Raw genomic sequence first — 12677 nt, 5'->3', positions numbered from 1 at the left:
GCCTTCGTTAGCCTGTCTGCGGTCCCTCCTTGCAATCCTCATCCACTGACCACAATGCTGCCTGTGTATCCATTTAACCGATTTAAAACTGCCTTGAGCCTATTTTTTGTTATTTTAGGCCTAGTACGCCTGTCTGCGGTCCCTCCTTGCAATCCTCATCCACTGACCACAATGCTGCCTGTGTATCCATGTAACCTATTTAAAACTGCATTGAGCCTATTTATATATTTTATTTAATATTAAGAAAGCCATGATAGACTACGCTGTACCACGCTACAAGCTAACCAGTCGACACTTCTTTTGTGAGAAAAGCCATCCCAACCCTCCACCAGCATGTAAAAGACCGCATTGTCCATGCACTCTGGCAATCTGTGAGTACAAAGGTGCACCTGACAACAGACGCATGGACCTGTAGGCATGGCCACAGAAGGTTACGTGTCCATTACGGCGCAATGGGTTAATGTGGTGGATGCATGGTCCACAGGGGACAGCCTACTAATTCTGTCTGCAATTCAATTCAATTCAAATTGTCCTCCACTGTCTAAATCTGAGCTTCAACCTTCTGGCTCTCATTAAGTGCTGTTTTTTAAAAAAACTTGGTGGTTACGGCCTACTAACGATGTCTGCCGCTCCCTGGTGTTGTCCTTAACTGAATAAATCTGAGCTTCAACCTTCTGGCTCTCATTAAGTGCTGTTTTTTAAAAAAATTGGATGGTTACGGCCTACTAACGGTGTCTGTCGCTCCCTGGTGTTGTCCTCAACTGAATAAATCTGAGCTTCAACCTTCTGGCTCTCATTAAGTGCTATTTTTTAAAAAACTTGGTGGTTACGGCCTACTAACGGTGTCTGCCGCTCCCTGGTGTTGTCCTCAACTGAATAAATCTGAGCTTCAACCTTCTGGCTCTCATTAAGTGCTGTTTTTTAAAAAACTTGGTGGTTACGGCCTACTAACGGTGTCTGCCGCTCCCTGGTGTTGTCCTTAACTGAATAAATCTGAGCTTCAACCTTCTGGCTCTCATTAAGTGCTGTTTTTTAAAAAACTTGGTGGTTACGGCCTACTAACGGTGTCTGCCGCTCCCTGGTGTTGTCCTCAACTGAATAAATCTGAGCTTCAACCTTCTGGCTCTCATTAAGTGCTGTTTTTTAAAAAACTTGGTGGTTACGGCCTACTAACGGTGTCTGCCGCTCCCTGGTGTTGTCCTCAACTGAATAAAGCTGAGCTTCAGTCTTTAGGCTTTCGGCCTATAGTATCAGATATTAAACTGCATTTGGCCTTCAACTTTGGTTACGGCCTACTAACGGTGTCTGCCGCTCCCTGGTGTTATCCTCAACTGTTTAAATCTGAGCTTCAACCTTCTGGCTCTCATTAAGTGTTTTTTAAACAAAAATTGGTGGTTACGGCCTACTAACGGGGTCTGCTGCTCCCTGGTGTTGTCCTCCACTGTATAAAGCTGAGCTTCAGTCTTTAGGCTTTTGGCCTATAGTAGCAGATATTAAACTGCATTTGGCCTACTAGTGTGGTTGGGCCCTTAAAACAGTGTCTGCTGCTCCTGGGTTTGCTACTCCACTGAACAAAGCAATGCCGCCTGTTTAGTCCTGTTACCAATTTTGAACTGCATTTAGCCTACTTTATTCTTTGGCCCTATATCTGTGTTTCCTCCTCATCCTGCCCATTGCCCAGCCACTGCTAGATGAGTCTGCTGGTACATTGACCTAGACCACTACATTCCCCTTGCACTCTACACAGCCATAATCTGATCCTGCTGAAAGTAAAGTTCCCCTTCCCGCATGTTATACCACCTTACACAGGGACAAAGAGGAAGGTGCAGATGAAAGTGCAGGTTCCTTCATCAGGTGGGGGGCATACTCGTTGGCGACGTCACTGGCACAGGGCCCCTCAGAGTACGCAAAAGTGTCGCTGCTGGTGGGAGGCGCCCCCCGCCGTGCAAACACACCGCTGTACTTTGAGGGGCCCTGTGCCAGTGCCAATGCCAATGAGTGGGCCCCCCCTGCTTGCTTAGGATCACAGCACTTGCAAACTTGACATACTTACCTCGCACTGCTCCACCGCCGTGACGTAGTCCACGTTTCCTGGGCCCACTAAAACCTTGAAGCAGCCCTACCCCCCACAACTTTTGCCAAATGACCCCCAATTTCCAATGCCCAACTATTATTATAAAGTTAATTAAGATTGACAAGCTTCAGAAACAAGAATGGATGTTTTTGGCATTAAAATGGGCACTGTAGGTGTTTTCCTGGCCTCCACTCACTGTTGACTATGCTTCCCCATTGACTTGCATTGGGTTTCGTGTTTCGGTCGATCCCCGACTTTTAGCGATAATCGGCCGACTGCACTCGACTCGACTCTGGACAAGTCGGGTTTCGCAAAACCCGACTCGATCTTAAAAAAATGAAAGTCGCTCAACCCTAGTGTCTAGTATTGCATCCCTGCCTCAATAAAGCAAGTGTGGGTTTGTTTTTTAGGGGGAACAAAAATCCTTTGCTGCATTTGTATTTGACTATGATTGACAATGATAACAAGTAACTGAGGTATATAAGGCGAACAGCAGAGAAAAAAGGCAAACTTTTACTATGTATGACATCATATTGAATGAATGATACTGCATAACAATCCTCACATTTATGAATGAAACAAAGTATATAGAAGAGAACAAATTGTTTCACTGTGTGCATTTTTGCCATGATGACCACAAAAGAAACAATTTCATCCCTGCTGATGTGGTATTGGCGGGATATAACACTTGTTTGGCTAAACAGGTTATACTTTTATATTTGATTCTGCCAGCAGTTGTGTGTTGGCCACTGAGCCACGTAAAAACAGATTTTCATGATGGCTTGGATGTGAGATTGGATGTCACCCAATGGTGAAATTGGATTGCAATGAATTGTTTGGCACTAGGGCACCATATTGAATAAATAGATGTCAGGTTTGTATTTTCAGAGTAAATGTGTTATACTTTTTGAGAAAGTTTAAGCAGTAGTTCAATTATTGACTGAAAATACAGAGCATTAACTGCTGATTTAATCCCTGAGTTTGTAAAAGTTGACTATGGATTCTTTAATAGAATGAATTTTGGCCATTTGGTTTCAAAATCGGTTGTGCTCTCCAGACAATTTTTGACAAAAATAAAGGTGCTATCACCTCATTTTGAACTATATATTGCATCTACTACTATTTATCAATGTATCTGACTACTTTTGGTCAGAACAGATTTACACATACCAACATTTTCAAGTTGCGATACAGCCGATGGATTCGCTTCCAGTATAGCTATGCGCAATTTATTTCACTGGTTTTTATTTACCCTGCTGTTCATATAGATCTAGTTCCATTCAGTTGTCAACATTTCATATTGTAAATCATGATTTTCTGATTTTCCATGTGTTTGCTGGTTGTACAGTATTACACTGTACATAAATGTTAATTTATTTGATTCAAAAAATAAAAGTTTTTGATTTAATTTTTCATCTGATTATTGAAAACCATGTTCACATACAGTAAAACAATGCAACAGGTAATCAAATAACACTTGAATTAGGTACAAATCACAACTTTGTTAGGTCCGGTCAAAAATGACCGGGAACAGTATAAGTGTATAAAAAAACAACGTTTTTTGGCATTTTATAGAGAAAAAAGCTTTTTTTTTTTTTTTTTTTGCCTTTGAAAAAAGTATATCTACATAATGTTTGATATTATTACTTATAGTTAACATTTAGATCAAGATTTTTTTTTTATCTGCAAAAATAATCAATTTTTACAAAAATCGAAAAAATACCATGTTCCCTTTTGGATATAAAAAAAAATATAAAACAAGCTTTGTATTTATTTTTTTTCTGGTATTTGAACAACCATCTTCACAAGCAATATAATAGTGCAAAAACTGTTTAAAAAAACCACTTAGATTAGCTAAAAATGATTATTTTATAAGGACGGTCAAAAATGACCGGGAACAGTACAAGTGTATGTGAAATCTAAACAGAACAGCAGGGTTAATTGCATTGATAATGGGCATTGCTGATATCAGGGAACATGAATTTGGAACACTATTATACTAAGATAACATAAAATAGTATAATAGAAATTACAGCTTCTCGTCCATCGGTTTTTTAAGTCTTCCTTGCAGTCTAGTCAGCTAGTTTGTTTCTAAAATGGCAATTGATTGAGGGTCATGTGACCAGAGTTGTTCACCAGCCTTCACCAATTAAAGCACTGCACTGTTTTTCAATTGGATGAGGCTGATAAAAAGATCTGGTCACATGTTCCTCCTTCATCGGCCATTTGGAGAACAGAGGAGCTGTACAGTTTGAAAGGCAGACTTCAATAATTGGTGGAGGAGAACCTGCAATTAGGGATGAGGAGACCCATGGAGGTCTGGGATTTGGTACTCAATCCAAACTTTATCTCAAAGTTCAGTTCAGATACCAGAACTTTACCCAAACTTGAACCAAAACCTGAACCCCATTGAAAAAAATGGGGACCCTAACTTTTCAGCTGGAAAATTCTCTCTCTCTTTCTATGCAACGTACTTCCTGGAGAAGTCTGTGTTCAGTGTTTAGCACCGGACACTTAACTGTCTGGTATGAACCCCAAGCTTTTAAGTTCAGGTTTGCCCATCTCTACCTGCAATACGTATTACTAATTACTAATTACTAATTTTTACTATTACTAATTACTATATAGTAGTGTTATAAAAAGTGCCAGAAAATCATGTCCTTAACACATGTGCTAATATAAAGATTTCGTGGTTAGCCTTTTTAAATAACCAATTACTGTTAAGCTCAAATAATGGGTGTTATCTGCTGTAATAAGTGCATTGATGAATATTCCTAGATATCTTTATATTTATATTCTTTGCTTTTTTTTGCAGGAGGCCCTTCGAGATGGGCATCAACTCATTGTGACTGCTGCTGTAAAAACACAAAAGGGGACAAGGAGGGTGAAAGTGGAACATCTTGCAATGAACTCTCTACATCAAGCTGTGACAGCCAATCAGAAGCCAGCTCTCCTCAAGAGACAGTCATCTGTGGTCCGGTGACCCGCCAGCCCAACATACAGACTCTAGATCGACCACCTAAGAAGGGACCAGTGCAGATTCTGCAGCAGTCTGAAATCCGACGGAAAAGTGACCTTTTACGAACTTTAACCACTGGGTCTAGAGAATCTAACACTATTAAAAAAAAAGTTGTGAAAGAAAAGCTTTCTATTGAAGAAGAGTTAGAAAAGTGTATTCAAGATTTTATGAAGATAAAAATACCAGAAAGATTTCCCGAGAGGAAATATTCCTGGCAATCAGATCTGTTGCGAAAGTATCATCTATAGAAAGGAAAGGGGGTGGGTTATTATAAATCACAAATTTATGGTACATGAGACCTATTGTTCATTTGATAGATTGCCATGTCCACTAAAACTACTGCCTATATACATAAATCACCGAAACCCCACTGCTGCTGACTGGACCTGTTGCCCCGTCCACTATCCTCTACTAGTCTACCAGATCCAACCAGCAACACTGGCATTATCATTACTAGTTACAGGGTATTATTTTTCTTTTCTCTGTGGAAGCACAATGTATTATTTTTAATGATATTTAAAATGGTTTCTTCAAACACTAACAGCACAAGCATAGGATTGGTGAACTTGTCCCTGGAATTTTTATTTTGTAATTATTTATTCATTTTTCTTGTTGTTGATTTTTTTTCTAAAAAATTCTCTGTTTTTTTAAATTTCCTTTTAAAAAAGTTAATAGAAGAGTGTCACTTAAAAAATGCATGTTTCCTTACTGGAGAATGGAGGTGGATGAATGAAATAGAAAAAAAAATATATCATGATGGTTTACATTTAGTGACTATATTACTGCATAAATTCTTGGTCTTGTTATATCCTTGTTACTCTGCACTTTCTTTCAAGTTGAACGGCTGCTTTTTGTGGTCATATAATCTGTGGCTGCTTCATTATCTCTATTTTTTTAGGGTTCTGAGACGTGTGGATGGTGTTTTATCACAGAGAAATAAAAGCCCTTTCCCTTATTTTAGTCTACAAACATCCGTCATCTGTGTGGACTCCAAGTAGGGAAACATTCCTGTTCAAATGGACACTTGGCCTTGTTAACAAATAATTACTGACCAATGTTTGCAAAAATACAGGGCTTTTGTGGTGAAAAAATAATGTGTAAAAATCATAGATGTACAAGTGCATAATAAAGTCTTAAGTGCTCATTCACACAATAACTCTTGGTTTTTGCCCCATTTAAGACAAAGTTTGGTTGGAACAATTTTAGTTGCGGAAAAGACCATTAGAAAATATGGGCAAGTTGTCAAAGTGATTTAATTTTATAATGCCTCTTACAGCTTACAACTGTTACATCTTTTAAAAATTATTCAGATATTTGTCATTATACATTCATCTTTATATGTCATTTGTGTGCAAATCATTGAACACGTATGAGCACCTATTTTTCCATTTTGAAGATGGACTCTTACTGCTTTTGACGAGACTTCTGTTGAGTGTATGAAATATTGCCTATTTTTCAACCAGCAAAAACAAACCCATATGCCATTCATATGTTATCAATTTATCCATTTTTTTACATCCATTTGACATGCGATTTTATTTACCAACTGTTAGAAAACTATATATGGTCGTGTAATTTTTTTTACGTTAAGAATTTATAATAGATCCATAAAAAACAGATGCCAAATGGATGTTGTCCATGCTACATCCATTTTTAAAATGCACCAATTGAGTTTAAAGGGTGGGTCAGACCCAAAAACAGGATCATAGTAATACATACTTCGATTTTTGTACAAGCAGACCATGGGTCTCTGTGTATAAACTCTCCATGTACTGTGCTTATGAAATCCAATTTACATTCAGTCAACACTTGGAAGTAAGATACGCTCATCTGAATGAGATCTTAAAATGAATGAATCATTAGGAAATAATATATTATTGTTTTTTAATCAAAATATATTTTTAGTTATATATTTTGTACCTTCTATAGTGCAAAGTTTAGAGTTGTCAGCATATTGTGAAAAAAACCTCAGTTTCATGCAGCTCACTGTAGACTGGAGAAAAAATAATACAACCTAACCCTTATCCCACTGCCCATTCCATCTCTAATATATTCAAAGTGCTCATTCTAAAACTTTATTTTTATGTGTTAACTAGTGTTGAGCGATACTTTCCGATATCGGAAAGTATCGGTATCGGAAAGTATCGGCCGATACCGTCAAAATATCGGATCCAATCCGATACCGATACCCGATCCCAATGCAAGTCAATGGGACGAAAATATCGGAATTAAAATAAACCCTTTATAAACTTGTAGGTTCATTCTACATGAAGGAAAACAACTAAGAATAATGTAGGATGTATTGGGGGACGTGGCGGAGATATTAAAGGGACAGAGGTTTAGCCCAATGTAATAGAATAGCAGGATTTTTAATTTTTTTTTATGAAGTTCGGCGTTAGAAAGAATTTGACTATGTTATTTTTTTTTTTTTTTATGTCAGATATTGATGTTTCACTACTTCCACGCCCTTCACCTTCTTTTTTACTTCTCCCACGCTTTCTTCTTAATTATCCTCATCATCAGCTTCTTTGACATCAACTTCTTCACCTTATTCATCTTCTTCTTCATCTTCTACCTATTATTTTTTGGGTTACATTGTTCATATTCTTTTTATTTTACTATTATCTTCATCATATTCAACTTCTTCATCATATTCTTATTTGTGACAGGCATTCCCGTAGTTGTTATCTATAAAAGTTTGAAGATTACACCTTCCGTTCTGCCTGTCACAAACCAGTTACATTTGTCCGCGTTCAGTTTGGCCTGCAGCATCAGGCTTTATCCAGGGGCACCACGAGGAGGAACGGACTCACCCCCATACACTGCTTAGTCTTCTTCTGCTTATAATTTACATAATATTTTTTTGCTCTGATATTTTGTGTTATGCTTAATGTCCTTCTGCTCTTTGTTCTGCAGCCTCTTGTTCTTCTGCTTCTCGGTCTTCCAGGTCGTCGTCGTCTCCAGGGTCGTCGTCTCCGGGGTCGTCGTCATCGGGGTGGTCTCCGGGGTCGTCGTCATCGGGGTGGTCTTCAGGGTCATCGTCTCCAGGGTCGTCGTCATCACGGTGGTTGTCGTCTCTGGTGTCGTCGTCATCTTAGGGGTGTTCTTCCGGGTCATCGTGTTTAGTCTCTTGAACTTGGAAATGTAGCAGAAGGTACAAGAAGGCTGAGAAAATGCCGAGAACCAGCTGATGGAACTGGAACTCGGATGGCTACCCGAAGGTCCAAGAGCCAATGGAACTACCGAGGACCAGCTGACGTTACTGGAACCCGGTTACTAAGCAGGAGGTACCCGTGCCTGAAAGCACTACCAAGGACCACCTGACGTTGGTGGAACTCGGATACCCAGAGGGAGGCACCTAAGCCAAAGGCTCTGCCCGGAACCAGCTGACGGTACTGGAACCAGGATGGGGAGCAGAAGGTACAAGAGCAAAAGACACTGCCGAGAACCAGCTGACGGTGCTGGAACCCGGATGGGTAGCCGAAGGTCCAAGAGCCAATGGAACTACCGAGGACCAGCTGACGTTACTGGAACCCGGTTACTAAGCAGGAGGTACCCGTGCCTGAAAGCACTACCAAGGACCACCTGACGTTGGTGGAACTCGGATACCCAGAGGGAGGCACCTAAGCCAAAGGCTCTGCCCGGAACCAGCTGACGGTACTGGAACCAGGATGTGGAGCAGAAGGTACAAGAGCAAGTGTCTGCGTGGCTTTTGCAGGACACGTTGCCGGCTGCACAGCAGGGGAACAGCTGGCGGTGCTGGACCCCACTGACACATTGGCGAGGTGTTTGGCTCTGTGCAGCCAGCACTTCCGGACAGCAACGAGCGGTGTTGTAGCCCGGGCTCTGCAGGGGGAGCAGAGTGTAGGCCGAAGCCTACTTGAACCAATTTCAAAGGTAACCTTTAACCCCCCCTCAGGGGTTAGAAAGTAGAAGAGCCACAGCTTATGCAGCAGTAGTGCTGCACAAGTCAAAGGTTGCTCTTTTAATTTCGCTCCTTGCACACGCTGAATGAAACACGTATAACATTTAGCCCTTTATACAGTCAAACTGTGTTGGAGGCGCGAGTTCCCTTTGTAATGAGACGCAGCACAGGTGTCAAGAATCCCACCTTGGTGCTGGGTGCAGCCTCCCGAGCGTTGTTATTTGCTGTACAGGAGTCTGCGCTGTCGTGTTATCCCCTGGCCTAGCGCCGTTAGCGCTGCCCATCTTCTGGCATCATGTAATGTCGGCCGGTGCGGTTCGCGATGCCCATGAATCCCAGCCCCGCAGTGTCTTAACATTGTTAAAACACTGCGGGGCTGGGATTCAGGGCCTGGCGCAGCACATATGTTCGCCTCTCACACTCGGGTCCTTACACCCGCTTCAGACTGTGCGGCGTCATCTGATCCCTTATCGCATGCCACGGCCATGAAGCCGCACAGTCCGAAGAAGGCGGAAGGAGAGGAGGGACAGGCGAACTGATGCACTGATCCTGCCCATCAATCACACCCTCGCAGTCCCAATAAATAAGACACCGAGGGGCGTTGTGTGGGTCAGGGCGGCCGCAGAGGCGCAGGCAGCCAAACAATGATGCCAGAAGACGGGCAGCGCTACCAAGGGGGTTGCAGCGTGTCATTACAAAGGAAAGTCACACCACCGGGACGGTTAAATGGTCACACAGAGGACACATTGCAGACGTGTTTTCAGTTCCACATGTGCGAGGAGAATACGTTTCTGAGCCACCTTGCACACATGCAGCATTACCGCTGTACAAGGTGGCTGGATAACGTAAAAACGCCTGGGGGAGGGGGGACAGGTTCCCTTCAATTTCAGTTCTTGTGTCTGCGTGGCTTTTGCAGGACACGTTGCCGGCTGCACAGCAGGGGAACAGCTGGCGGTGCTGGACCCCACTGACACATTGGCTGGTGTTTTTCTCTGTGCAGCTAGCACATCTGGGCAAAAACTGGCGGTGTGTTAGAGCCCAGGGACAGCAGGAGGAGGAGCAGGAGGAGGAGGAGCAGGGGGAGGGGAGTGTAGGCCGAAGCCTGCACAGGCGGCAGCTTTGGGTGTGTTGTGTCTGCGTGGCTTTTGCAGGACACGTTGCCGGCTACACAGCAGGGGAACAGCTGGCGGTGCTGGACCCCACTGACACATTGGCGAGGTGTTTGGCTCTGTGCAGCCAGCACTTCCGGACAGCAACTAGCGTTGTTGGAGCCCGGGCTCTGCAGGTGGAGCAGAGTGTAGGCCGAAGCCTAATTGAACCGATTTCAAAAGTCACCTTTAACCCCCCCTCAGGGGTTACAAAGTAGAAGAGCCACAGCTTATGCAGCAGCAGTGCTGCGCAAGTCAAAGGTTGCTCTTGTAATTTTTCTCCTTGCACACGCTGAATGGAACACGTATAACATTTAGCCCTTTAGACAGTCAAACTGTGTAATGGAGGCGCGAGTTCCCTTTGTAATGAGACGCAGCACAGGTGTCAAGAATCCCACCTTGGTGCTGGGTGCAGCCTCCCGAGCGTTGTTATTTGCTGTACAGGAGTCTGCGCTGTCGTGTTATCCCCTGGCCTAGCGCCGTTAGCGCTGCCCATCTTCTGGCATCATGTAATGTCGGCCGGTGCGGTTCGCGATGCCCATGAATCCCAGCCCCGCAGTGTCTTAACATTGTTAAAACACTGCGGGGCTGGGATTCAGGGCCTGGCGCAGCACATATGTTCGCCTCTCACACTCGGGTCCTTACACCCGCTTCAGACTGTGCGGCGTCATCTGATCCCTTATCGCATGCCACGGCCATGAAGCCGCACAGTCCGAAGAAGGCGGAAGGAGAGGAGGGACAGGCGAACTGATGCACTGATCCTGCCCATCAATCACACCCTCGCAGTCCCAATAAATAAGACACCGAGGGGCGTTGTGTGGGTCAGGGCGGCCGCAGAGGCGCAGGCAGCCAAACAATGATGCCAGAAGACGGGCAGCGCTACCAAGGGGGTTGCAGCGTGTCATTACAAAGGAAAGTCACACCACCGGGACGGTTAAATGGTCACACAGAGGACACATTGCAGACGTGTTTTCAGTTCCACATGTGCGAGGAGAATACGTTTCTGAGCCACCTTGCACACATGCAGCATTACCGCTGTACAAGGTGGCTGGATAACGTAAAAACGCCTGGGGGAGGGGGGACAGGTTCCCTTCAATTTCAGTTCTTGTGTCTGCGTGGCTTTTGCAGGACACGTTGCCGGCTGCACAGCAGGGGAACAGCTGGCGGTGCTGGACCCCACTGACACATTGGCTGGTGTTTTTCTCTGTGCAGCTAGCACATCTGGGCAAAAACTGGCGGTGTGTTAGAGCCCAGGGACAGCAGGAGGAGGAGCAGGAGGAGGAGGAGCAGGGGGAGGGGAGTGTAGGCCGAAGCCTGCACAGGCGGCAGCTTTGGGTGTGTTGTGTCTGCGTGGCTTTTGCAGGACACGTTGCCGGCTACACAGCAGGGGAACAGCTGGCGGTGCTGGACCCCACTGACACATTGGCGAGGTGTTTGGCTCTGTGCAGCCAGCACTTCCGGACAGCAACTAGCGTTGTTGGAGCCCGGGCTCTGCAGGTGGAGCAGAGTGTAGGCCGAAGCCTAATTGAACCGATTTCAAAAGTCACCTTTAACCCCCCCTCAGGGGTTACAAAGTAGAAGAGCCACAGCTTATGCAGCAGCAGTGCTGCGCAAGTCAAAGGTTGCTCTTGTAATTTTTCTCCTTGCACACGCTGAATGGAACACGTATAACATTTAGCCCTTTAGACAGTCAAACTGTGTAATGGAGGCGCGAGTTCCCTTTGTAATGAGACGCAGCACAGGTGTCAAGAATCCCACCTTGGTGCTGGGTGCAGCCTCCCGAGCGTTGTTATTTGCTGTACAGGAGTCTGCGCTGTCGTGTTATCCCCTGGCCTAGCGCCGTTAGCGCTGCCCATCTTCTGGCATCATGTAATGTCGGCCGGTGCGGTTCGCGATGCCCATGAATCCCAGCCCCGCAGTGTCTTAACATTGTTAAAACACTGCGGGGCTGGGATTCAGGGCCTGGCGCAGCACATATGTTCGCCTCTCACACTCGGGTCCTTACACCCGCTTCAGACTGTGCGGCGTCATCTGATCCCTTATCGCATGCCACGGCCATGAAGCCGCACAGTCCGAAGAAGGCGGAAGGAGAGGAGGGACAGGCGAACTGATGCACTGATCCTGCCCATCAATCACACCCTCGCAGTCCCAATAAATAAGACACCGAGGGGCGTTGTGTGGGTCAGGGCGGCCGCAGAGGCGCAGGCAGCCAAACAATGATGCCAGAAGACGGGCAGCGCTACCAAGGGGGTTGCAGCGTGTCATTACAAAGGAAAGTCACACCACCGGGACGGTTAAATGGTCACACAGAGGACACATTGCAGACGTGTTTTCAGTTCCACATGTGCGAGGAGAATACGTTTCTGAGCCACCTTGCACACATGCAGCATTACCGCTGTACAAGGTGGCTGGATAACGTAAAAACGCCTGGGGGAGGGGGGACAGGTTCCCTTCAATTTCAGTTCTTGTGTCTGCGTGGCTTTTGCAGGACACGTTGCCGGCTGCACAGCA

General features: G+C 44.8%; 1 protein-coding gene across 1 annotated transcript in view; it reads left to right on the top strand.

Annotated features, from left to right (window-relative positions):
- The window catches only part of KCTD16 (potassium channel tetramerization domain containing 16), a 443382-nt gene extending 437138 nt beyond the window's left edge, over positions 1-6244 (top strand). Inside the window, exon 3 of the mRNA XM_077265837.1 lies at positions 4890-6244. Within this exon, the coding sequence (XP_077121952.1) occupies positions 4890-5341 (452 nt within the window). The 3' untranslated portion in view covers positions 5342-6244. The remainder of the gene's footprint in view (positions 1-4889) is intronic.
- Positions 6245-12677: the final 6433 nt, after the last annotated feature.

The sequence above is a fragment of the Ranitomeya variabilis genome, chromosome 5 (genome assembly GCF_051348905.1).
Source record: "Ranitomeya variabilis isolate aRanVar5 chromosome 5, aRanVar5.hap1, whole genome shotgun sequence".
NCBI lineage: Eukaryota > Metazoa > Chordata > Amphibia > Anura > Dendrobatidae > Ranitomeya > Ranitomeya variabilis.
This window is presented reverse-complemented; position numbering and strand designations above follow the sequence as displayed.